Genomic DNA, 27,897 nt, shown 5'->3' with positions numbered 1-27,897 from the left:
ACTGGTCTAGCAGTTAGAAGATCTGATTCAAATCTAAGCTTAACCATTTACTAGCTTTGTAACCTTGGATAAGTGAATTCAACTTTCTCTGGGTTTCAGCTGTAATGAAGTGACTGAACTAGATCTATGATCTTAACATTCTACGTATAATTTATGTATGTCATTTAACCTTAACCTCCTTGACACTGGTTTATTTTGCTATAAAATGCACATAATATATGCATTACAACTACTTTATAGAGTAATGACTGCTACAAACATCACATTAAGATAAAGTGTGTGTGTGTGTGTGTGTGTGTGTGTGAAGCATTTGGGGAACACTGAGAGCTATGAGTAAAGAGTTATTTCAGGGAAGCAACTATTGAGAAATATTTTTTGTTTTCATTTCTTTTTTTTTGCAAGGCAATGGGGTAAGTGACTTGTACAAGGCAGAGTAATTATTAAGTGTCTAAGACCAGATTTGAACCCAGGTACTCCTGATTCCAGGGCTGGTGCTCTATCCACTGTGCCACCTAGCTGCCCCCAGGGAAACAACTATTGAGCATTCCCACTCCCTATGTGTCAATATGTATATTATTTTATGTACACACATATTGATCAATATCCAGTTTTACTGAATTAAACTGCTAGTAATACATTAGGCAAAATAAAAAATATCAATCCCAAAGTTGAACTTACTTTGGCTGCTTTGAAGGACTCTTGGCCTGTGTCTTCATTTCGCTTTCCTTCTGGTGAAGTTACAAAGAGAGACTGCTCACTACTGGGGCTCAAAATCACCTTCTCTGGACCTATTTTCTCATCCAGCTTTCCTGTTTGGGTTGTTGCCAGGGATACTGATTTTTCTCCATTATTCTTTGTACTAGACCAAGACTTAGATCTGGGAATATCAATGCCCTTCTGTTGTTTCCTATTAACTTCTCTAGTGATATCCTGGAGTGGCTTCTCTGGTGTAACAATCACTAAAGATCTGGGAGGTTCTCCAATCACTTCTTGGAATGGCTCTTCTTTAAGTTTGAAGGTTACAGAAGATCCCCACTTAACTCTGGTGTCCTCTTCAACTGTTTCTTCAAGCAATACTGTTTCTGAATTGGCCACTACGGGGAAAGTTAAATGTGAAAGTTTCTCTCCAATTATTTTCTGACCACCTATTTGTTCAAATTTGAAAATTCTGCCAAGTTCTGTATTGTTTCTACTGTCCTCTTGTAAAAGAATACTTTTTTCTGGGAATTCCAAAACCTGGATTTTTTCCTGTGTGCTTGCTCCTGAGGCTGCAACTTCCTCAATTTTAAATGATATTACAGAATCACTAATTATCCCTTCATGTGACCTGTCTTTGGGAATATTAGATAAGGAGATGCTCATTTTATCTTTATCACCAAAATATACAGAGGGATTTTGGAGTGACTGTACTGGTTTTAAAGTTAGAAAAATATCTACATCCTGGATGCCTTCTTTAATTGCTCCTTTGGACCATACTTGGGGAGTTACGTCCTTTGATTTCTGTTTGACAAGTGATTCTTTCTCTCTTTCTTGTACTGTTTCCTCTTTAGCTTGAAAGTTATCTTGAGAGCCTTGTTCATCTTTGGCAGTTCGCTCTTGAGAAAACTTTGCTTCTGGGAGAGGGATTAGTCTGCATGCATAGCCACTCTCTTTTAAATTCAGTTTCTTTTCCTTTTCCCTTTCCATATCAGTAGTGACTTGTTTTTCCACAGTAAAGTCAGTCAGCAACTTACCCAAAGTTCTACACTTTGGTTCTTGTGTGTCTGAAGTCAGAGATAGCTTGTCCTCTAGATTTTGTCTTTCCTTCATATGTTGGGTTATTTCTACCTGAGCAATTACTTCTTCATGACCTAAATCTGTTCTCTCTTTTTCTGTGTTTCTCCAAACCACCACTCTCATCTTTTCAGGAATCTTTTCTATTTGTTTTATACCAGAATTACAACCTTCTGAGTGAGGTTGTTTTACAACAATTTGTTCTAAGAAATTTCCCTCAAAATTCTGAGAAAGTGTGGTTTTGGTGGAATCTATAACATCTTGAGAGGCTGTCCTCTCACCCTGATCCACTGACTTATATCCCTCTGATGACAGCTCTAACATTTCCACATCTTCTACAGCCCATCCTAAGCTCTCTGCTCCCTGAATACTTTCAAGAACTCTTACTTTAGTTTTTTCTTCTGTAGCACTAAATATCTCCCCTGTTTCCTCTTGATTTTCGTAATAACTCACTTTAGTTGCCTGGTTATAAACAGCCAATATTTCCCTTCCTGGAAATTCATTTTTTAATTCACATGATTCAATTCCTCTTTGAAGTTCAATCCATGAGCTGTCATTTATTCTTTGAATATCTGTCTGAATAGAAGCTAACAATTCTGGATGGATTAGTCCTCTTTCAGCAGCTTCTAGTAAAGTCACTCTTTGACCATTAGATACATCAACAATTCCTCCATTCAACACTTGATGAATTGCAATTACTCGAACCATTTTCTCATCCACCAATTTCTGTTCCAAAGCTGATTTTAATGATAATCTTTTGCCAGTTGCAATATCTAAAATTCCACCAGCATCTGCCTGGGCTTCCAGTAGTCTCATCATTGGCACAAGGTCTACTTTTCCAAGTTGAACTGCTTCAGACAGAGTAAGCTGTTTGCCAGCTATACCATCTTTGACATCTGAGAAGGGAATTATTTCTAGATATCGCTGCCCAGATTCAATATCAATCTTACATTTTTTAATTAATTCTGAATAGGGTACAATTTTGCAGTTCTCAGGATCTACAATGCCATGCATCACTCCTGAAGACCATGTGGCTTCACTGGATGAGAGTCCAATTCTTACAGCTTCTGACAAACTCAGTCTTTGGCCAGAAATGGGATCTACAAAGCTTCCACTTAGGGCTTGAATTTCTTGGGTTTGATTTGTAAAGTCCAGAGTAACAAGACCAACTGCTATGTCCTCAGGGAGGGAAATAAATGCCTTTGTTTTGGGATGGATAAATTGATGAAGGCATATGTTCTCAACTTGTTTGAGTTCTCTGGACAAATCTCCATCAATTAAACCATGTTCAGTTGCATTATCAACAGAGAGTCTCATCCCAGAACCATGGTGAATGATTCCTCCATCCACTACCTGTTTAGTCAACAACTGAATGGCTTCTTCTCTCTCCAAAAGACCTTTGTTAATCGACTGAACAACTGTTAAGGGAATTTTGGTTTCAGGATCTATAATTCCATTTGTTTCAATCTGTAATCTAATCAGCTTTTTCTTGGTTTTCTTCTCAGAGTCTTTACCTTTGGAAGCTTTCTCCAGGCATAAAAGTTCTCTCTGATCAGCACTGTCCACCAAATCAAGATTTGAAGCCAAAGTTACTGAGACTTTTTTACCTCTTTTCAGATCAACAATTCCCCCAGTCACTATCTGCCCCTCTAAAATCCTCGTGGCTGTTTGCTTGTCCAATAATCCAATGTTGACAGCATCTCTCACAGAGCAGATAGTGTTAGTGTAGGGATCCAAGACACCACTTATGGTTTTATCTGATGTGAAAACCTTTTGTAGAAGATTCTCATTCATTAAGCCTTCATCAATGACTTCCTCTGTTGTCAAAGATTCATAAGTTTGAGAGTCAAAGAAACCCCGAAACATTTTCAGCTTTTCCATAAGTTTCACAGCAGTGTGGCTGGGCACTAAGCCAAAGGCTACTGCTTCTTTTAGGAGGAGCTTCTGGCCAGTCTCATTATGAAGAATGCCCCCATCTTCTAACTGAGCTGATAACATTTTTAAGGTAGAATCATCACTTGGCTCTAAAGGATGGTCCAGTAAAGGTGACATTTCCCTAACATCATCTACTACCATACTTTCCGTATCTCTTTCTGCCATCTTCATCAGACTTTCACTTTCCATCTTTCCTCTTCCTTGATTCTGTTTTTGGTCATAACTTTTTTCTCCTTTTACCAATTCACTCATTGTTCTTTCTTTTTCCAATAAATGGAGAAACTTTAAGGGCTTCATTTCTGATTCTGGATGCAAAATTCTCTCTCTCTGGAATACTGACTGTTCACTTTGTGATTTTACAACGTCTCTTCCAATTCTGCTAGGAAAATGTACTTCTTTTTCAGTCCCTTGTGCTTGCTGTAAAGTAGAAACAGACTCAGTAAAACTTCCATTTTTCCTTATTGATTCAGCAGATAAAGGGGTTTTATCAACTAAAATTTGAGTGCCCACAAATTCCTCACTAGAATACAATTCCTTTGGCTCTTCTTTCTTGATTACAGAACTTTGCTTTTGCTGTTCTGATTCAGTTTCTAGTATGTTTTTAAGATCACTAGCATTTGAAATTCTCATTTTTTGATCTGGAAAGGATTTTTTCCCAGACTCCTCTGAATTAAAGGCACTTACTTCTAAAGTAATCTTTTTCTTTTCTGTTTGATGATGTATTGACTGTTCTTTTGGAGGTTCCTCTTTCAGGACAAACTGTAATTTTTTATCTCTTATAACTAAACTATCTCCTTTGTCAATTTCAGGATGTTTTACACTGGCCATGTCTCTTATTTCTCTAGGAGTCCCTGGATTTGATTGGCTATCTTCACAAGATTCTAGTGGATGAGCACGGGATATTTCTCTCCACCCTAGTGTAAGAAGTTCAACTAGTTCCTCATCTAACAGAAGTAGTCTGTGTCCACTGTGTACATCAATATAGCTATGAGTCATCAGATGAAACAGAATCTTTTCATAGTCACTTCTTGGTACATGTGCACTTTGGTCTTCAATGTCCAGTGGGGTTACTGCCACAGTACTAACACCCAGAGTACTTCTTTCTAAAGTGCCTGCCAATTGCATACCGGGCAACACATCAGGTATGCAAGTAGATTTTAAGTTATTGACAACTTCTTTGTCCAAGATGCCTTTCCCAACCACTTCCTTCCAGGACCAAATCTCTGTGGCTGTTGGTTGAAAAAGAGCCTTGATATACTGCCTGTTGCTAAGAATTTCATGAGCCAGCTCAGTAGATAGGATACCTTGTTCCAGCGCATCAGCAATTGAGAGGATCTCCCCAGATTCAGGCCATAGCAAACCCATAAAAGACCAAAGGGACTGAAGAATCACAAGAGCCATCTTAGAAGCTATTAAATCTTTCCTCACTGCTTCATCTACTGTCAGCCTATACCCTGTGACAGTATCTATGATGCCTCCTGTCTGAAGCTGCCTGATGAGGATGGCACAGGCCATATCCTGGTCAATCAAATTATGTCTTACAGCTTCATCAACTGTTAGGCGATGTCCTGTTTTGGGGTCTACAATGCCACCTGCAAAAAGCTGAGCTTCCAACAACCGGACAGTAACTTGTCGATCAATCAGTCCCTCTTGAACAGCACGAAAAATGCTAACCTTCCTACCTGATTTCAAACTCACCATCCCCCCTGCCAGTTGTTTGACAGGCAGTAGTCTTAGCCCAGAATCCTGGTGAACAATACACCTCTGCATGAGATTCAATAGACTTATTTTCTCAGCTGTATTAGGGTCAATCAAATTCTTACAAGATCTCAGGTGAGTCTCTATCTTTGAATGGAGCTGTGCTATGGTCAGCCCTTGGTATGAAGCTTCTTTCAGGGTGATTTGCTTTTCAGAGGGATAGAAAGGAAAGCTTCCAGTAGCCAGATGAACCTCTAAGATCTTCATTCCAATTCTCTCACTGATTTTTCCTTTTTCCATTGCTTCAACAACAGGAAGATAACCTCTGCCTTTAGAAAGCATGTTTATTGAGGACCGGGCATCCTCTAACTCCTGAAGCAGCTGACAAGTCTGATGATCAATGAGATTTCTGGACAAGCCTTCCTTCAAAGAGAGTTTTTCATTGGTCTCAGGGACATCTAGTCCAGACATGATAACCTGGGCTTCCAGAAGCACCAAGCCTGTGTCTTGATCAATGAGGCCCTTCTGCATGGCCTTGAAGATGGGAAATATTTCCACTGTTCCCAGGTCAATCACCCCAGCTACTGTACTGCTCCCCTAAAAAATAATAAAGGAAAATAAATATTAAAACCAAAAAAGAGAGACATTTTAAAGTACTTTGATGCACAAAAGTCATCACAGCCCAAATTAGAGTAAATGCCACATGTAGTAAGGAGCTCTTTAAGAGCATGAAGTTCCACCAAGCTATAAACTCAGTTGGGAGAGAGATCTGAGGACAGATTGAAGAATGCTCTTTTTCAAACAGCACCATACAGTGGAAAGCAACAAAGGAGCCAACAATAAATTTGGCTATGGTCAGATTACCAGAGACCATCTACAAACAGATACAGAGAGCATTTGTGCTCTCATGAACAATTTCTAAAAGAGAATAATTCAAACCTTGACAGGAGGCATCCAAGAATTAGAAGACCTAGGCTTACAGCTCTGATTTGCCATTTACTAGCTATGTGACCACAGAAAAGTCTTTTAAACTTCCTGGGGCTCATTTTCAGTAAATAATACTTATACTACCTTTCTCACAAGATTGTGGGGGGGGGGGATTAAATAAGAAGTATATAAAGTATCTTGGAACCTAGGGATACCATAGAATATATTATCATCTAACAACTTCCCACTACTTTCTTACAATCTAATTTCAGCCTTCTATGAATAAGGCTCTCACAGCAGCCAGCAGCTCCATAATGCTAAGTATATTAGAATTGGTCCAAAGGAAAGGAACAAAAACAATTTAAGGCAGCCCTACAACTATGAGGCAGGATGGTCCCAAAGGAGCTCTACCTCCTTCTAACACCAATGCACTTAGTTGTTCCACATTAAGGCACTTCTGTGTTCTTATTTATCCATAACAGTTGAACCCTGAGCTGCTCTGATCTAAACCAATTCCAGGAATTAAAAGCCACATAAACAGGCCAAGGAAGCAGATTGGGAACATGTGTCATGGACGCCACCAATGGGTTTCTCGAGAACTCTTGACCATGCAATGGGTAAAATCAAAAACAAAGAAGAAAACATCTGTAGAAGGTTAAAACATTCAAGGCGATGGGACAAGAGCACTAGCTTCAGACCTTGGTCAAAAGGGTCACTGTACCTCATATAATGAAGTTTCTTTTAGGAAAAATTGTGAAAATATTATGTGGAGCTGGACCTGAACTCCTTATTTCTCCAATAAAATTCATGAAGTCTCAGCAATACCCCATCTTTGAGAAGAATATTCTTGCACAGGAAAGACAGCATATTATGTTTTCTAACACACTGGTGCTGAGGGGGCAGGCCAGGGGTAGCAGTGAGCTGGAAGACAACTTCTGAAAAGGCCCTATCAAACATCTGCCCTTTCCAACCTAACAAAACGCAGCATGAGGAGGGAAAAAACATAAGAGACTTTTACTTACCAGAGCTGTAGGGTACGTACGCCTTGAGTAGCTAAGAGACAGAGCCTTATGGAGCAGCTCAGCCGTATCACACACAGTATAAGCTTGGTGTTAGCGTCCAGCATGCGACTGTTTTGCTTTTGCAAAAAAATAGAACCCCAGACAGGTCGTCCTCTTTTCTCTTTGTGCATTTGTGTTTAAACTCCAGGGGGGTTAGTGAAACTTGTAAGCAAGGATGTCAGTTAATCATAACAGTACTTCACATGAAACACACAAACAGTACAGGGGACACATCATGCTCAATATAATGGTGCTCAGCAGCTTATATTTTGGGGGGAGAGAAGTTTTTGTTTTTTCCATTTAATAACCTTACAAAATGAGAATTGGATGTTCTCAGCAAGCAACTGTTAAAAATTTTTTCACATTCTCCTTTATATGGTGAAGCAACAAAGTTATTTTCAGGAAGGGTCCCTCACAGGGAGTAGAAAAACTTGCCCATATATGAAAAGTACTTGGATGAAAAGTACTGGTGACATTGTCACTTTAATTCTTGCTATAAAAATTTGATATCTAGAGACCAGAGCTGAGGTGGACTCTCTCTCTGGACATTGAAGTGATTAGGAGTTCCAATGATTTCTTCCCTCTATTCATTTGAAAGATTATCCAGGCCAAATTTCACCATGGAGTAAGCAGAGATTTTGACCAAATCCAAAGTAGTTCATTGCTTCACAACATAAGAAACAAGCAGGCAATGCACATATATATCCCAGAGACACATGTATATAATATAGTAAGCTTACATAGACACAACGGATACCCATGAAGGACTTATGACAACCAACAAGAACCCCAACCCCTTTCACCTAACCTGGGAAATTAATAAGTAATAGAGACCAATGAAGGTGCCATGTGATGGGATGAGCATGGACTGGGGCAGGGAGAGGTTCAGTGTCTCAGTCAGTGAAGTACAATCAGTGTCCTTTCAAGCTCCAGGTTACCTACCCAATCCATGCAGAAACTAAGAGAACACACAAAGGGGACTACCTTTCCAAGAGAAGGATGTGTTCTCAGGTCAATTTTTATGAAAGAAAATACTCCAAAAGAAGAACCTAGGGGTTCTCTAATTCACTGTGATGTAAGACACAATGTGGCCTTGGAAATTAATGATGAGCATAATCAAAATCAACTACAAAATAACCTACAGGAAAGAACTTAAATGGACCCTGGGCAATGGTTCTCTTGACTGACCAACACATTACTGAACCCCACAAACCCCCATCCAAAAAAATGTAAGAAAGACATTAGATTGCTAATGTGAAGTTAAAAATTAACAGCAAACTAGTCATGAAAGGTTGATGAATATGAGCTCAAACCATCAAAGTCTCTTGCCCACTGTATGAAGATGTAACCTCCTGGTATCTGGATAGCAAAGCACATGTACCTTTTGTTCTGTCTTCTGGGCCAGCTGACCCTGAAGCTGTTGTAGCTGATGGGCTGAGCCATCACACAGCTCCTGGTAAGTTGTCTTCAGGGCCTCCAGTTGCTCAGATATCTGCTCTTTCTCCTGGTCAGACAATCTAGAATGACAGCAAAGAGAGGCTTATGATGAAGTTACAGAAGAACCCAAGTCTGCTCTTAATAACTTCAGACTCTGCTGAAAGATGATAATTTGTTGAAAATAGCCTGAAACTTTTGGCCACAAATCAGTCCTCTGAATGCATAATTATGTTTTTGTAATATTGCTACTCAAATCATTTCTGTCTCAGCTTTTTTTTGGCAAGGCACTGGGGTTAAGTGACTTGCCCAAGGTCACACAACTAGGTAATTAAATGTCTGAGGTCACATTTGAACTCAGGTATTCCTGACTCCAGGGCCAGTACTCTATTCACTGCGCCACCTAGCTGCCCACTGTGTGGTTTTTTTTGAAATTTAACAGTCTAAGGAATTAGAACAAGTGCAACAGAGATAGCAAGAGCCAGGTTTGGAGTCAGAAAGACCTGAGTTAAAATTCAATCTCAAATACATATTAGTTAGGTGGACCAGGGCAATTCAGTTCACTGCTCTCTGCCTCAACCCCTTCATCTGTAATATGAGGATAATGAAAGTACATATCCTGGGGGCAGCTAGGTGGTACAGTGGATAGAGCATTGGCCCTGGGGTCAGGAGAACCTGAGTTCAAATCCACCCTTGGACACTTAATAATTACCTAGCCGTGTGACCTTGGGCAAGTCACTTAACCCTATGGAGTTAAAAAAATAAAAAAACAAAAGAGTACACACAATAAGTAGCTGCTTAAGAAATGCTTATTCCTTTTCCCTTAAAAGGACTACAGAGTAAAGGCCTCACTTCAAGAACCAGACTAAAGTAGAATCAAATTTCCAATAGAACATTTTGGTTAACAGATGACTCTCCATCTAGAGCAGAGTTTTTATCCTTTTTTGCTTGGAGATGACACTTGGGTCATCTGGTAAAGCCTAGAAACTTCTCAGAATTATGATTTCAAATAAATGAAGGAAATCTTAAATTTCAATTAGAGGCTAGTGAAAATAAAGTAACATTTTTTCATGCATGTGTCCTGAAATATACCCTCAGCCCCCTTTAAGAATATCTAGATTTCAACTTAGCAAATAGTTATTTGAAGAGTACTTATTACGATACTTAGCTCTGTCTGGAACAGCAGAAAGAGCATGTAACTTGAATCAGAAAATCTAGGGTTAAATCTGTACTCAGAAACTTACTGTGTGACCAAAAGTGGATCACTTAATCTCTGACTTTCAGTGTGCTCATCTGCAAAATGGGAATAACTTTAAATCTCTTACTAAAAGAGCTATGAGGAATCTTCCCTTATTAATATTTATATCTAATCAAATGCTAGAGTAATACCACCACCTCTTTCCACCTGATTCTATGAGAACAATAATGAAATCAACATTCTCATTACCTTTGGAAAAAACATACCAATCCCTAAACCTACCATCATTCCAGTGACTTCCCAGACCCTTCCTAAGCCACCATTTTCCTGTATGGATATTGTCTTTCCCATTTGAGTGTTAGGCTCTTGCCTCACTTTCATATTTGTATTCTTAATGCTTAGGATAGTGCCTAGCTCATGCTTAATACACAATAAGAACGTATACATGCTTCATTCATTCTTTATACTTACTTATGACCATGTTTGGCTAAGAAGATCTGTGAAGTTTTGATGGCCTCAGAGATTTGTTCCTTTTTGGTTGCCAGCTCCTCAGTGAGAACCTATATAAAAGGAAAATTAAGGCTCATGATTCCAAAGACTTGAAGAATCTAGGAAGAACTGAAATGACCCTAAAACATACAGAGACTCTACAAAAAGAGCCATACTTAGCCTGGTGGTATAGATTAGTGATTATACTATGTCCAAGTCCCTTTGGGTATAGGTGGCAGGTGGTGGATTACATAAGAGAAAGAATGCTAGACTTGGAGTAAAAAAATTGGGGTGTGGCTCTGTCACTTGCTAGACCCTGGCAAATCAAATCTCCTCATAACCAACCCTCAGTTTCTTCCTCTGTTAAAAAAAAGGAAGTCTGATGAAATGATCTCTCAGATCATTTCCAACACTGACAGGCTGTGATTCTGAGTCTGTAATGTGTGAATTGTGACCTATCATAATATACATAATCTGTTACTTTAGAGCAGGAAGATGGCAGAATCACTGACCTGTTGTTCTAAAATAGATTTTTCAATGTCCATCAATTCTTTGCCCTGGGATGAGGTGGCTTTTCCTTGTGGGCTCCTTGCTAAGGCAGACACCCAAACCAGAAGATCTTTCACCTTCTCCACGTGTTCCTGCTTTTCCTCTTCAACCACTTTCTAGAATGGAAAACAGCAATAGAGTTGATAACACTACTATTATCACACTCTATTGATTCCCAACTTAAGAGTAAAGCTAATTTCAACTGGTGAAAGGTTAGTTGAGAAGCCCCATGCCTCAATCAAATTAATCAATACTCAAAAACTATTTAGTGGAAGCTTACAGTAACAGGAAAAGATTTAGAAGATAGAAGTTGGCAAAAATAATTTATTTGGAATAGTACATTTTCAAAAGCACAATGCCTTCCACATAGTAGCAACCAATAAATTATTTGTTGATTTGATAAAAGTCCTATAAGAACAACATTGTATTTATTTTCACATTGACACCAAATATACAACCAGAGAAACTGAGGTAAGGAGAAATTAAAAAAGAAGCATCTAGGGTCACTGACAGTCCCGGAACAAAACACTGTGACTCTTGATACACTGTCTTTACAGGGAAACAACATGCCCTTTTAACTGTCCTTTCAAGCAAAAGGAAGTCAAGTCATACTTACTTCCTCCTCTTCTAGCCGTCGAAGTGCATCACTGATATATTTCACATGCTGTGTTGTCAAGGTCACCAGGGCTGTGTACCGAGTCCTCAAGTCCATAAACTACATTTCAAACAATAATTTATGAAGATCTTGGGTCAAAAATTTAAAATATGCCTATAACAAATAAGGATATTCCTGCTTCCTCCCAAGAGTGGGGCATGATCTCCAACCAGCTGAGAATGTAGAAGGTTCCCTTTGGTGAGGTTCCCTTTCATCTCACTTCTAGCCAAAGAATTCCTTTACCACTACGTATTTCTTTGGTCTATTCTAGTCTGCATAATTTCTCTAACTTCCTTCTGTTTACTGTTTTACTTGAATAATTGAGTTTACTTCTACATATGGCTTTTTATGAGAAAAGATTAAGCTGTTTAATTATAACTCACGAGCTAAACTACCCATTAACAAAACGTAGGCAAACAGCTTTTCAAAAGGCACTCAGACCCAGGTCCCTAGATCAGAGATGACTGAAGGGAGGCAGACAGATATCATTTTAGTCCAATACCTCTCATGAAAACTAGAGGACAGCCTACCCAAATTCTGGGTTATGGATGCTGTCTGCCCGTCTACCAGCAAGATTGCTGATGGTACCAGAATAATTCTCTTCCTGTCCTCCTTAAAGGTCACACTCAAGTCATGTTTCTCTCCCTACCTCCCCCAAATGAGCTCCAAAACTGGTGAGGGGTCAGTTTTCATATTCAACAGAAAAGGTTTTGGGGATAGGTAGGCCCTACAGTGAGCAGTGAAGGAGAGATAAAAACCAATTGTCTCATCAGATAGATAATTGCTTCTACCTTCAGAGATGGAGGGTGGAGAGATGAAAAGAGAAACTACAGCCCATTGCTTCTTACCTCCTGGGTGATGGCATCAGATGAAGAAAGCATGCGCCGGCGCTTGCCAGGGGATTTCTGCTGAGATTCTACAAAAGCTCGATATGTCATCAGTTGCAATTCATAGTCCTAAAAGAAGGAAGGGTAAGGAAAAAAAGTATAGAGATTAATTCCTTGCACTGAACACTTTAATAACTTCCTACTAAAGAACGCACTTCTCCAATGGGGCCTTTTAAAATTTTTCTGTCATCTAAAGATATCAAGAAAAAGTTCACTATTACAGCTGACAAATCTATCAGCTCATAGTGCATTGATAACAATTCCAATAAAGCTAACACGCTTTGATGTCATATGAAGAAATAGCAAATCTGCCTGAAGGATACCATCCCATGTCCTGTGACCTGGTCAGATATTGGCCAGAGTGCTGTGCTTAGTTCTAGGCCTTAAAGAACCAGAATATGTACAAAGGAAGGTAATGAGGATGGAGAGGAGTTAAACAAATGATAGTTTTTTAAAATTTGTTTTATGTATTATGGTTTTTTCCTTCCCTTTTTGATTCCCCTTTAACAACATGATTAAAACGGATATATGTTTGTACATGTAAAACTTATATTAAGTTGCTTTCTATCAGGGGATGTGGGAGGGAAGAGAGGGATAGAGAAAATTATTAATTCAAAACCCTTAGAAAAAAGATTGATTAAAACTGTTTGCATGTAACTGGAAAAATAAATAAATAAAATATTTAAGATATTAAAAAAAATAAACTACAGGATAGGACAAGTAGATGAAATAACTGAAGAGAAATGTTGTGATGAGATATGATCACTACTTTCTTTTTCTCCCCCAAATCGATATTTTATTTTTCCAATTACATGTTTTGAAAGTTTTTTAACATTCACCCACATGCGCATGCATATTTATAAGTTATGTAATTTCCTTTCACCCTTCCTTCCCTCAGTGTCGAACAGCTGGGTGAACATTATACATATACATTTATGTTTAACATGTTTACAGATTAGTCTTTTCCTTTTTGAGAAATTAAGACTAAGGGAAAAGAAAGAAAAAAACCATGAGACAGGAAGGAAAAACATAAGAGAAATTTTTAAAAAGTGAACATAGTGTTCATTCAGATTTTGTTTTGTCTTATTTCTCTTGGTCTGGATAAGGATAGCTTTGTCTATAACAGGTCTCCCAGAGTTTTCCTAGCTCTCTAAACTGCTGAGAGAAGCTACATCCATCTTATGATCACAACTTTCAAGTATGATGGGTTGACATATGGAAGAACTATTAAAGTTCTCGTTCTCAGAAAGCAAGAGTTAAAAACCAAATTTTGAAAAGTCACCAGAAGACAGAACTTCCCCAAAAAGATTTGTCCAAAAATGGACTCTTTTAATAAGTAGTGAGTCCACAATTACTGAAGATTATCAAGTAGATACTTATGTAAGATCATTTCTTTTGGATGCGGCAGAGAAATTTACCTATTTCAGATAGGGGTTAGATTAGATGATGTTTGAGGACCCTTCCAAAAACAGAAATCCCATGAAATCAAAAGGAGATAGGACCTCTCTCAAGAAGAATTCTTTCTTTTTTTAATTTGCTGAAGAGTGGGACCCATGGGTAACAATGACAGACCTTACACTTTTTAGTTCATAATGGGGAATGTGTAGTTACCTTCACACTGGCAGAATACTGCTGGGAAAACTTCTGACACTGGTCTAGTTTTGCCTGATTCCTCTCAATTTCTGCCACCAGAGCCTATGACAAAATTTCACAATTTAGCAAAGTACAACAAAGAAGTTGTTCCCAACAGCTTTCCCCATATATCTTTCCTCTATTCTGAAAAAAATGCAATAAATCACCTGAATGCCAAAAATTATTAAAATCATTTTCTATCTGCACATTTTCTCAATTTCATCTGAAAAAAAGAAGTACTATATACTCACTGTCTGCTGGCTGAGCTGCTCTGATAGTATACGGCTATCTTCTGCCTGACCTGGCTTCATCACTTCCTGCTGAGCAGTGGTCTCCTCAATCCACTGGATAAGTGCTCCATGGCAGGCCCGGTAATCTCCTAGTACTTCTTGGATGCTTTCTAGTTCAGACTGTCTGTATGCAAAAAGAAATCAGTAACCATCATATATTTTTGGGTGCCATCCATAGAGAGGGACATAAATCACATATATAAGAGTGAGGATAATGGACTAGTTATCTCATTCATACTCTCTAAGTTCTGGGGTAAGAGAGGGGGAGCTTCTTTACTCACCGGCTCTCTATCTGGGTACCAACTCTGTGCCAGCGTTCCTGTAGTTGGGCCCCTCTCTCTTGGCACCGTTCCAGGTCCAAGCTGCGCTCAGGTGTCAGACGGCACAGTTGCTCTGCCACCATTTTGGCTTTGGTAATTTCTTCATCCAGCACCAAGAAAATCGAGTTCTTTTCCTTTACATCCTTGAGCCATTGCTAAAAAAAATAAAAAACCATAGTCAGTCATGACATGGCAGTCTCAATGTTCTTCCCAAGAGGTAAAATATAGATTGTATGGGATCATGGAAAATACATAGATATGGTTGAGAGCTGATCACAGATTGAATTCACAGTTCAGAAGCTAAGCCATGAAGATGTTCCTGTAAATTTAAGACCCAAGATCCATCACTGTCATTTTGGTCCCAAGTTCAACAATGTTAATGAAGCCAGGCCATGAATATAGAAGGTGAAAAGTCATCATGACTAACCTCTAAAGCAGCCCTGTGGGACTGCAGAGCTGAGAGATCTGCTGGCACAGCTTCCTCCTGACTCAACTTGATTTCATATCCTTTGACTAAGAGCTCAGCTTCTTGGATATTCCGGACTATAACATCAACTGTCTTTAGTCTGACCGGGATAAATGGGGAGAGAGTACAATTAGTTGTAAAGAGCATGCACATTAAACATAGAGAGGAATAATAACAAGTCATATATCTATGGAGACAACAGAGAGACAGTTGGATTTGGAGTCAAGATGATGACCTTCCTGCTTCAGACATACACTGAACTTCTCAGTGCCCTCAGCAGCTCTCTGAGCCCAGAAGTGACGGTGAAGGTATAAACCCATATTGGGAGAAGGGTTTCCTCATCCAGGAGTTCCCTAATCAGTGAAATCACAAATGTTTAATCCCTAGCCTCTGAGAATAAGGACTCTACAACTTCCCCTAGTAACTCACTGCAGTGTTTTATTAATCCTATAATAAAACAAAATATGGGATTTTCTATTTTTTAAGAACTGGAAGAGATCTTAGAAATATTCTAGTTCAATCTATTTTACAGATTGAGGAAACTGAGACTCTGACAAAGAAGAAAATTTGAGAATTTCCTCATTGAAGAATTTTCTCTACCAAGGAGAACACAGGCCCAGTGCCTTTAACTATTCATATGTACATAGTGATTTTAAAGTATATAAAATAATTTGCCCACAACCACAATAATACTATGAGATAACAACCTTAGTTTTATATATGCCTTACAGTTGAGGACAAGGAGGCCCAGAAAGGGTCACCTGCTGTCCATGGTCCCAAAGTCAGTAACAACTCTGAGGCCACTGAACTCTTAAATGTTCTACTACTCAGAGAACTGAGTCTGAAAGAAACTCCTCACAGCAGTATCTGAATAAGAATCACCTTGCTAGCCCTTCTGTGGCTTGTGGTCTCCCCCATTAGAATGAATGTGCTCAAAGGTTTGCCAGCACTGGGTTACCATCCCTCAGGAAAGTGTACATACAGTAAGCATTTAATAGATGCTGACTGATTTTTTTGAAAAAAAAATTTGTTTGATACTGTTTCTGTAGCTAAACATTAATAAAGATTGTCTGCCTTACCTGTTAAAAAAAGATTTACCTTGCTACAAAGTCAGTGTAGTTTCACACATTTTAAACACACATGTCACAGCTCTGAGTGGCCCTAGGAAACAAATTATCTTGATTTGACTGATAATTATATCTGGTTATCAGCTGAACCAAGGTAAAGATAGAGACATTCACTCAAAAACAGATCACATCACCCATTGTCTGGGCAAAGAATACCATATAGCATGCTACTTCTGAGGCATAACTGACCCTGAAAGTAGGATGCAAGCAACACAGATGTAACTGGACCAAGGAAAAAATATTCAGATGTAGTTTGGAGTTGACTACCCTGGCTAAAGAATGAATAGGGGTGTTTACGTACTGAACAGAGGATGAGATAATACCTTCTTTGCCTTAAGCTAAGTCACTGATAAAATTATTGAATCAAACATAAGAGTGTTGAACTCACAGGTCCCCATTAAAGTGGTGCTGGGGAAAGGACCTTGCATCTGGAATCAGAGGACCTGGGTACTTCTATGTGACTTGGGCAAGTAGATTCACAAGTATTCTGATTTATAAAATAGGGGTTAGATTTGTAAGCTCTCTTCTAGCTCTAATCCCATGATCTAAATATGACTATCATTATAAGGAATAGTTAAAAAAAAAGCTTTTAAGAAATAATTCAAGGGGCAGCTAGGTGGTGCAGTGGATACAGCACTGGCCCTGGAGTCAGGAGGAGGTCAGTTCAAATCCAGCCTCAGACACTTAATAATTACCTAGCTGTGTGACCTTGTGTGACATTTAACCCCCCCCCAAAAGAAATAATTCAGAACATGGCCAATATATAAATATGTATTGTATGACTATACATTTATAGTCTTTATCAAATTGCTTCCCTTCTCAGGGAATAAAGATGGAAGGAAGGAAAGGAAAAAGAATTTGGAACTCAAAATGCAAAAATAAATGTTAAAAAAATTGAATGGGTTTACCAATTGTTTAAATTGGCAAAATTTAAAATATTTAATGAAAAGGAAATAATTCAGAGCATGGTTAATATGGAAATATTCTTTGTATGACTTCACATTATATAATTTATATAAAACTGCCTTCACAAGGAGGGGAGACTGATAAGAGAATTTGGAACTCAAAATTTTTTAAAATGGGAAATATTTAATGATATAAATAAAAAATATATCTAAATAAAAAGAAATAATACAGAGATAAAAACCTACCCAGAAGTAGGTGATCAAAACATACAATAACTTCAACTACATAAAAGGAAAAAATGGAAGGGAATGGCTAAAAACACTGAGGAAGGCTCAGAGGAAGTAAAATATGAGTGGTAATGACATTTTATGTCATGAATTCCACCTGTTTGAAAATGGTTGCAAAGTAAGTTTGATTATATTGATGTTCAATATTGCTTTTTAATATATAATTTAAAAAAATAAATGCTAAACCATCTAGAGAACTAAGTCAGAAACCAAAGATTTTGAATATGTCAAGTGGATAGACATTACGGCTGAACCAGCACTAGAAAAGAATAATACAGAAGTCCCATGACAGATTAGAGAAGCAATCCCAAGAAAAATGGGAAAAAGGACACCATAATTCCAAGTCTCAACAATGGTGACTGTCTCAAACTGATCAGCCAGACCTCTCTGGTCCGTGATGACTAAGTCCTTTCCATGTGCCACTTAAGAGACACAAAATGATGTACTAGAAAGAATGTTGAAGTCAGAAAACTTTGCCTATAGTTCCTCTCCCTTGCACCTGCAGGCTGTAAGACTTTGGTTAAGGATCACTTCAACTTGCTTTCTTTATCTGTAAGGCAGGGAGGAATATAACAAATTATTTGTTTCCTTATTTCACCGGGCTGTTGTAGAGAGAGCGCTTTATAAAGTGCATCTCTAGTGGAAAACCCAATATTTATAGACTTATGAGAGAAAAGAATTTGATTCTAGAAGCTCAGTGAAAACTATTGATGAATTTAACGATTGTGCTTCTACACAAGGAGCTGAGGGATCAACAAAATGGAAATAACCTTTTGGAGCTTAATGCTGTGTTTAAAATTCTGTCATCTTCTATTTTGTTTTTAATGAAAGGGAAGATAATACAGTGATTTTACTGAATCTTTTAAAGAAACAATAAAATGACCCTCAAGAGCTTTTTCTCACACCTCTCAAATTTAGCAGGCAACTTGTAATAGATTTCCTTTCTCTGGGATGCTAGGAACTCCATGCTACTGGTAGTTCTTTTCTACCTGAAGCTAGGATCACCAAAAACCTTTAAAGTCCTCCAAATCTCCTTGGATTTCTCCTGAATGATTCAAGAACAGGACACTACATCAGGGCAGTCCACTTCTGATCCCACTTCAAATTGCTGCCTTAGAATCAAAGTACCAGCTCACTCACTTATCCAAGTAGACAGAGGACAGGCCATATACATGGGTCATCTTTTCCACCAAGAGGCTGAGCTCTGAGCGAAGGGTTGGAACACTGGACCCAGAAGGAGTCTGCTGGAGGAAGGTTTTACATCTTGTAGAAATGTTGTCAAAATCAGCCTTCAGTTGCTGCAGATCTTCTTGGGTATGCTATCAAAAACCAGAGACAAAAATGGAGAAAAGATCCAATAAATACTAGAAAACAACAAGTAGGGATTAACAGATTTAATTCTTCATCTTTTATTTCTCTTTAAGAAAAGATACAATAAGTACATGATAAATTGTATCTCATCATACTTCCCTTGGAATAGCCTTATCACCTGAAATTTCATTCTCATGCAAACTGGTTCCTCTTTAATACTTATGCAGCCAGCTTTTCAAATCACATCACCTGCTCTGCTTGGTTTCAACTCCTCAAAAATCATGTACCCTTGAACTTCTATATTTAACTGTACTGTCCCCCTCCATTAGACTGTAAGATCTCTGAGGGGAGGACTCTTTTTTCCCCCCTTATTTATATCCCCAGAGTTTATCACAGTGCCCCGCACATAGAAAGTTCTTCTTACTGACTACTGACTACAATATCCCTCTGGCTAGCTGGTGCTCAGTAAACTTTATTTACTTTTATCTTTATTATAAATTATATTCATTATAAAATTACATGACTGAAATTAAACATAACAAAGAAAATTATGTTATATTGGTTTGTTGTGAATAGGAGGAGTTACTATACCATTCACTATAATTTATTGTCTGCCCCTGGGGGGCAGTGAAAGTTTAAGGGATTTTTCCAAGTTCACAAAGTCAGAATGTGTCAGAGATGGAAGGTGACCACAGATCTTCATGACTCCAAGGCTTTCCAAGGTACACCCTATGTACCCTCCATACTGTCAAAATAATCAAAATAGCTTGAGTAGCTGCCAATAAGCAGAATAATGAACTATTACCAAGTTGGACCCTAGGGCACTATATTTTAAAACATGCACTCCTTCAGCAGCTCTGGTTAGTAAAAATGATTAGTTAAAATAAAAAGTCATCAGATGAGTTTGTATTGTTAATAACATCTAGCTAGGAACCACTATAAATAAAAAAATTCCTTCTCCCTTTGCTGCATTTGTTTTACTTTTTGTATTTCTATTTCATCAATACAAGGTTGATTTGCCAGTCCAGTTAGTACTGCTTGCCCAGGGCACCAAAATATCTAGTTATAGTTCTGCAAATAAATAGTCAAAATAGGCCAGCCTTAAATAATTTACAAGAAATTTTCTTTTTCCTGAAGGGAGAGGGAACCACATAGAAAAAAAAAAAGATAGTCAACATTCTATATTACTCCCATAGCACAAGTCAACTCTTTATCATAAGTAATTAGACATTTGCAAGATTGGCCCCAGGAGATGTGAGTTGCCTTAGGAAATGCCTCAAGACATGTACTCTGATAGCCAAAAAGCTGCCCTTTACCTTCTTAGGTTCCACCCTACTTTAATTCATTTATCTAGTGACAGGCCCAATATAAGCAGCTCCTAGACCACTCTCAGAGCTAACCTCCTGCTCTGCTATTCGTAAAGCATTATCTTGCCGAGCATCCTCATCAGTCCTGGAACCAATTGAAGACTGCATGCGTCTGATCAGCCTCTGCTCACACTCCTCCAGACGAAGTCGGATGTTTGTCAGCTCTGAGATGTACATCCTAGTGGCCCTCTCATCCTTATCTTCTGCAGAGAAAAAAAAAATTGAAATATGTCAGAGGTCACCCCAGAGAGAAACCAAAGCCTACATACCCCCAAGCATGAATTAGAGGTTTTTAAAGAAACAGAGGAGAAGAGTTTCAGGATTCAATCTAACATTTTTCTAGTAAGAAAGATTCCTGTGGAGGACAAAGAAGACAAATCTAATCCAAAATTCTATCTACACTGAACTCTGTAAAATGGAGATATGATTATTTATCTTTCCCTTCCAGGGTTGTTGTGGGAAAGCCTTTTGCAAACTATAAACTGCCATATATAAATAAATATGACCTGTTATCGTAACTGTATATTTGTGGGGAAGGAAATGTTTCATTAACTACAGAGCACTATTGAAAAGAGTGCTTCTAAAATGTGATTTGCAAATTTCAGGTTTATATGACTTTCTCCAACCTATATGTATCTTAAATGTTAAAAAGATATTATTTTCCAATGAGAAAAAAAGGAACTATGTTTAGAAAATCCTGTGAGGCACTCACTCTATTAAAATCATCCTTCCCATACCCACCATTCTCCAAAGACTCAGTCAGCTTCTGGTAGTGTGCTTTACAAGAATCCACCTCCTCCTCAAGACGGAGACGATCAGCCACTGAGAAGAGTGAGGAATCCCTGCTATCTTGTAGGAAATCTTCATAATGGATCTGGAGGTTCTCCGTGACCTGATGGCACTCACCAGGCACCAAGGATCGAAGCTAGGAAGTATGAAAAATAATTTCAAAGATTATAGTAAAATTCATGTTATTTTATCAACATATGTTTTCTCTAATCAAGTAAATTAGTGTTTCCATTTACTAATACTAAATTTGCACAAGAATGTCCCTGACCCTTGATTTTCCAGTAATCTAGATAGGCCTCCCATTGGAATGAAAGGAAATTCTCCTGACAAAACCAATCCAAAAGGATGTGGACAGAGGTATCTAACAAACTACCTTCTCCAGGTTCCAGCTCTGCACAAGATCAATGTCTTTCCGCAGATAGTGCCAAGAAATAAGACTTTTGGTATTCACATGCAACTGGTGCCAAAGGGTCATCACCTTCTGATATGATTGCTCCACTCTGGAAATAACACAAAGACACATTACTATATAGTCAAGAAAGCGCTTACAGTGTGTTTACAAGGTTAAACTTTAAAAGTGTTCATTGGGCAAGTTACATAACCTCTTTGAACACTAATAAGTGCTTCGGAGAATCAGTTTCAGAGAAGAAAACCTGCCTGTATTGTATAGGAGGTGTTTCTTTACCTGAAGTTCCTAATTCTGTTCTAGTCCCTATGCTGTTCATTATATATGAGCTGCTACTATTGAGTGCTACTAATAGTCTTTTTTTTTTTAATTTTGCAAGGCAATAAGATTAAGTGACTTGCCCAAGGCCACACAACTAGGTAATTATTAAGTGTCTGAGTCTGGATTTAAACTCAGGTACTCCTGACTCCAGGGCAGTTGCTCTATCTACTGCGCCAACTAGCCGCCCCCCTACTAATAGTTTTTTACTGGCTCTGAGCCTCTACTTCAGAAAGAGTTTAGGATTTAGAAGTGGAAGAAGAGAGGAGGGGAATTGTGTGCAAAGTGTTGCTTATGCAGTCAAACATGGACAATGTGTGTGTCAGTTTTGAATGACTATTTGTCTTTGTAGGCAAGTTAGATGGTAGGGTGGAGAATGTTAGATCTGGCAGGAGGAACAAAGTTCAACTCTTGTCTCAGGCACTTACTAACTGTGCAATCCTAAGCAAAGTCATTAGCTTATCCCAGGTGTAGTTTCTCCATTTGTAAAATGGAGTTTGTTGTGAGGATCAAAATGAGAAATGTAAAATGGACCCCATTGAAAGAAATCAAAATACATTTAAAAGTATTTTGCAAACCTTAAAGTGCTATATAAATATTAGCTATTATTATTGCTGTCAGTATCATTCTTTCTATCTCTATATCTTTAATATAAGGGAGGCTTCTGGTTAAGGGTTAGGAGTAAGTTGAAAAATGACCAAAGAAAAGAACAAAAGGAATCAATTAAAAAAAATGGATGACTTCTCAGTCCATATGAGTACATCTTCAAACATATTTGTAAAGTATTATTTATCGAATTAGTGTTTTGGGTTGATCAGGGAAAATATGGGTTAAGGTAAATCTTGTTAACACAGTCAGCTGGGATCCTCACAGAACACTCAATATTCATGAAATTACATGTATATGTGACTATACACACATATATGATATAAAATATAAAATCATTTATGTATGCATATATATAAATATGCTTCACTGTGGCATGTCCTGGAGGTCATGCCAGTGAAATATTGCTTGTCATCTTAAAAAACACATAACCTGCAACATACTGTGGTATCTGAGAATCAGTCAAGTAAAGTAAGGACATTCATCACTGAATATCTGATTACTAAATGCTAATTTTGGAATTACAGCAATTCATAAAGATAATAGCTTAGAAAGCATTTGTGGTATCTATTAGTAGAAGAAGTATTCTGTCAGATACAGAATGAAATCAGATGATTAAAATCTTTTGAATAAACAAATATAGCTATTTTGTAGAATGTTGAGAATAGGATCTGTTGTTCAAATCAAATCACAGACAGTAGTAGTTGTGTGACTAGGGGCAAGTAACTTAATGTTCCTAAGTATCAGTTTTTACATCTATGTAATAAGGATGGTGATTAAAAGAGTCACTATTTAAATGGCAATCATTGTAATCATTACTGTACTAATACTTATGCTACTTATACTTCAATTATCTAAAATACTTTAAAGATCTGCAGTTTTTTCTGTGCAGCTACTTCCTTTACCAGTGCAGTTTACAACTTACTCCCTTACAATTTAGTACATGATCCCTTGAGAGTTTTGTCCACACTGGTGAAAAGTCCTGTGAGACTTAGTTTGATTTTCAGATAATCTATAGTACTATCACCAAGCTTCTATTTAAACCTTTCCATATTGGTAGGAGCTGCCATAATTTATGCTCAATTGCCAAGTCCTTTAGAACCTGAGGTCACCTCCACATCATAGTGAAGAGGACTTCATAAATATATTTATCAAGAAAGTGATCATTTAACATTTGTTTTCAACCAATCAGAATTCTTTATTGGCAACAGGGCTGTACAATAAGGAAAATCCTTTTTGTTTGCAATAGGTAAATGAGCATAGAGAAAGTGTGAAACTATTAGACTATCCTAAGGGTGAGAGAAAACATGGGTATATAACAAAAACTTTTAAGACTAGGGCAGCTATGTGGTACAGTGGAGAGAGCACTAGCCTTGGATTCAGGAGGATGGTAATTCGAACCTGGCCTCAGATACTTGACTCTAACTAGCTGTGTGACCTTGGGGAAGTCACTTAACCCTGACTGCCTCGAATTCAGGATCATTCTCCAGTCATCCTGATTCATGTCTGGCCACTGGATCCAGATGACTATGGAGGAGAAAGTGAGGCTGGTGACTTAGCACAGCCCCCCTCATTCAAATCCAATTCATGTGCTTGACATCACCTCCCTAATGTCGTGGTCTTCTTAAAAAAACAAAGGACAGTTACTATGATGGTAAGACTGAATAGAATGAATACTAAACCAATAATCAGGAGACCTGAGTCCTTGTTCTAAATGGTCGATTACTTGCTGTATAATCCTGAGCAAATCACTTGCAACAGAAATGGAATGGGTTTCTAGGCCTGGAGTCAGGAAGACTCAAGTTCAAATCTTGCCTTAGGCTCTTATTAGTTCTGTGGCTTTTGGCAAGTCATTTTGGGCAAAGTTACTCTATTTGCCTCAACTGTAAAATGGGGATAAAAACAGAACCTACTATGTAGGGTTGTTGTGAAGATCAAATGAAGAAATATTTGTTCAGGGCTTAGTACAGTGTCTAGCAGTGCCAGACAGGTACTACAGAGAAGCTTATTCTCTCCTCTTCCCTTCTTCTTTCCCCAAAGGGGCAGATGTTAATTCTAAAGCTCATCTTTGAGGCAGTGAGGTGGCACTGGGGATAGCTCAGAAGGTTACCTGGATTCAAATCTGACCTCAGCCATGTACTGGATGTGTGACCATGAAACAAGTCACTTGTTTGCCCTCAATTTACTCAAATGAAGAACAGGGATAATAAGTGCACTAGCTCACAAAGTTATTGTGAGGATCAAAGGAGATAATCTGTAAAGCGTTTAGGACAAGGTCTATCATATAACAGGGGTCATATAAATGCTGCTATTACCATTATTATTATTATTATTATTCCTTAATCTGAATCTGTTTCCTTTTCAATTAAAACGAAGATGGTAATACTTTTCTTGGTTACTTCAAAGGTTTATTATGAGAATTAAATAATGTAAAAGATAGGAAGGGCTTTGAAAAATGATCAAACAACATACAAATATTGGGAACTTTCATTTCAATCATTTTCATAATTCTTTTTTTCTCATGAATAAAGTGAAGCACAAATAATGACCAAAGCAAAGAAAATTCTAAAAGTCAGTGGTTTCTGTTTTGCAGTTGTCAGAAAATTTCTTTTTTTTTTAGATTTTTCAAGGCAATGGGGTTAAGTGGCCTGCCCAAGGCCACACGGCTAGGCAATTATGAAGTGTCTGAGGTCGGATTTGAACCCAGGCACTCCTGACTCCAAGGCCAATGCTCCATTCACTGTGCCACCTAGCCGCCCCAGAAAGAAAATTTCTTTTTTAATGGTCTGTCAAACATTTATTAAGCACCCACTATGGACCAGGCCCTGTGATAAGCATTAGGGATACAAATATGAAACAGGTAGCCCTGCCCCCAAGCAGAAGAGGAGAGTGAAAAGCAGATAGAGGGACACAAGGGACCCTGATGGGGACATGATGGAGAAGTCCAGAGGAGGACAGCTGGGTTCGCAAAGGGAAGCAAAAAGAACAGAATGTGTATATCTACAGCAAGTCATGGTGCTAACCACTTTACAAATATGATCTTATTTCTCTCCTAATGGCCCTGCGAGGTAGATGCCATTCAGTTTCAAGAAGGGTGCCCACGTCCTTGAGTGAAGAGCCAATCAGAGGGACAGAGGGGACTCCAGGGACTGAGAAGGTATGATTGTCAAGGATGCTACTGCATTGCACGATGGTGGGGTTCTTGATGGTCCAGGAGGAAGTTCAAAGGAATTCAAAGAAATGCCAAGTGTGAAATGAAGAAATGGCTAGTCTAGGGACTAGTGGGGTCTTATATATGTTTAAAAATGTTTGCATTTTGTACATGGTGAATGTTTAATAAATCCTTATTGATTCAGAAAAAAGTTAAATCCTGAAGAAATCTTGGCTGCAGACTGCTGCTGCTGCCCCAGACTTCACAGTGATGTCAGGGAGATGACAGAATAGTCCCAAATACCATTACCCATGGACAGAGAGTCTGCATTTCCTTCAAGTCCTCAGTCTTCTTCGTCAAGATTTTAAAAAAATACAAAAGAAAAAAGGGACTGAGGAGATTGGGGCAGGGGGAGGGGGGAATGGCTGGACAGCACCACTTCTAAATTTTAAGTTCAATTTTCAAAGAAGCAGCAGAAAGAACTCTTGGTTTGTTTACCTCTGGTTTGGTATTAAGAGTCATTATTTCTCCAGAACTAAGTAAATTCCAGCTTGAAAGCAATCAAGGTGCCTGCCACCCAATTAGCAAGATAAACTATGCTTCAAAGTACCTACCAGGCACCAGGAGAAAAAAGAATTCTGGGACAACTGGAGTTGAAAAGAGGATGGACAATGGGTCAGCAAACAAAAAAGGGGTAAATGATAATCATGAGCTGTTGAGTCAGAAGGAAATCAAAACTTGGAGATAATTTTCAAAGTCCTTTCTCAAAGTATAAGTGAATCTTGGAAACTATGATACTTGAGACTCTAAATTACTTATACCTTCTATAATCTTTATATAAATTTCAGGTTATTGTAGACATTATTATACTGATAGGTTTCTTTTTTCTTTAAAGAATTACATATTTCTAAATATGACTGCTCTAAATTAGTCATTTCTAATCAACATGTCTAAGTCCCACTGGACAGGGGTCAAGAGACCCAACTCCTACTTTAAATTCTGACACTAACCAGTTTGGGGCCTTAGACAAACACTGAACTTTTCTGGGTCTCAGTTACTTTGTTTGTAAAAGTATTGAGTTGATTAAATGCTCTCATTATTCCTCTTGCTCTAAATTCTATGAGACCTTGGTCCACAAGCTCCATTAGAACAGGGAACACATCTGATCTAAATTCTGCAGTGTCTAGCCCTGTTCTCTGTACTCAGGAAAAACAAATATTTACCGAATTCTACAGCCTGATCCCTCAAAATTGTTAGTGTTTCCTCCTCTTCTTCAAACGATGATTCTTCCTGTTCACTAGTTAACATCTTGTGTCCATCCACCTGGTGGCAGGGACTATTTGTCATTCTCTTCTGACTTTACATCTCCAACAATTAGCTTGGTTCCTTCAACTTAATATGTCCCCCCCACCAGTGGTGATAACCCCAAACCACAGTAACCTGCTCAAGAGAGGTGCTCCTACCCTTCAGAAGACCCAAATGGACAGCTCAGCTGCTAGGAGAAAAGGAATTTTTAACCTGGGGTTAAGAAGTGGGAAGTGTCCATGGATAATGTTTCAAAGGGGTTGTGAACTTGGATAGAAAGAAAAGTGCATCTTTATTTTCAGTAACTTTTTTTTTAGGTTTTTGCAAGGCAAATGGGGTTAAGTGGCTTGCCCAAGGCCACACAGCTAGGTAATTATTAAGTGTCTGAGATCGGATTTGAACCCAGGTACTCCTGACTCCTAGGCTGGTGCTTTATCCACTGTGCCACCTAGCCGCCCCGATTTTCAGTAACTTCTAATTGAAATTTAGCAATTCCCTTAATTTAGAAATATGACTTCAAGAATGGGTTTGAGAAGCTTGTCCTCTCCAGTCTGCCAAAAAGGCCAACCATGACAGAAAAAAGGTTAATGATCTTTGGTTTGGGGGAGGGACTGATCACTTTCCAAACTGGGGACTTTAAAAGTAATATTAAAATGAATTTACACTCTTAGGAGAGTCTTTAACTCTTGGTAATAAAAGGACAATGGCAACTGGGGGGAGGTAGTAGAAGTGAAAAAGGAGCCATCACAGGATTTTTTTTAAAGTTTTTGCAAGGCAAATGGGATTAAGTGGCTTGCCCAAAGCCACACAGCTAGATAATTATTAAGTGTGTGAGGCTGGATTTGAACTCAGGTACTCCTGATCCCAGGACGGGTACTCTATCTACTGCGCCATCTAGCCACCCCCATCTCAGGATTTTTTAAAAATCATCATAACAGGGTGGGTAGGTGGCGCAGTGGATAAAGCACCAACCCTGGAAGTCAGGAGTACCTCAGTTCAAATCCGGTCTC

At 38.4% G+C, this 27,897-nt stretch overlaps 1 protein-coding gene across 24 annotated transcripts in view; it reads right to left on the bottom strand.

Annotated features, from left to right (window-relative positions):
* The window catches only part of MACF1 (microtubule actin crosslinking factor 1), a 392,086-nt gene that overhangs the window by 149,050 nt on the left and 215,139 nt on the right, over window positions 1-27,897 (bottom strand). For 19 of the 24 annotated variants that reach the window (XM_074217596.1, XM_074217597.1, XM_074217598.1 and 16 more), the window contains 14 exons: window positions 21,475-21,601; window positions 21,054-21,237; window positions 20,346-20,515; window positions 18,775-18,953; window positions 15,276-15,414; window positions 14,810-15,003; window positions 14,490-14,652; window positions 14,218-14,301; window positions 12,568-12,675; window positions 11,681-11,779; window positions 11,028-11,180; window positions 10,498-10,586; window positions 8,776-8,911; window positions 679-6,003 (listed from right to left, as the gene is read on the bottom strand). In XM_074217596.1, the coding sequence (XP_074073697.1) occupies window positions 679-6,003; window positions 8,776-8,911; window positions 10,498-10,586; window positions 11,028-11,180; window positions 11,681-11,779; window positions 12,568-12,675; window positions 14,218-14,301; window positions 14,490-14,652; window positions 14,810-15,003; window positions 15,276-15,414; window positions 18,775-18,953; window positions 20,346-20,515; window positions 21,054-21,237; window positions 21,475-21,601 (7,150 nt within the window). The remainder of the gene's footprint in view (window positions 1-678; window positions 6,004-8,775; window positions 8,912-10,497; window positions 10,587-11,027; window positions 11,181-11,680; window positions 11,780-12,567; window positions 12,676-14,217; window positions 14,302-14,489; window positions 14,653-14,809; window positions 15,004-15,275; window positions 15,415-18,774; window positions 18,954-20,345; window positions 20,516-21,053; window positions 21,238-21,474; window positions 21,602-27,897) is intronic. The other 5 variants (XM_074217609.1, XM_074217615.1, XM_074217613.1 and 2 more) reach the window with 1 other exon arrangement.

The sequence above is a fragment of the Macrotis lagotis genome, chromosome 1, assembly GCF_037893015.1.
Source record: "Macrotis lagotis isolate mMagLag1 chromosome 1, bilby.v1.9.chrom.fasta, whole genome shotgun sequence".
Classification (NCBI taxonomy): domain Eukaryota; kingdom Metazoa; phylum Chordata; class Mammalia; order Peramelemorphia; family Peramelidae; genus Macrotis; species Macrotis lagotis.
Note: the sequence above shows the minus strand (reverse complement) of the source record. Positions and strands in the feature narration are given on the sequence as shown.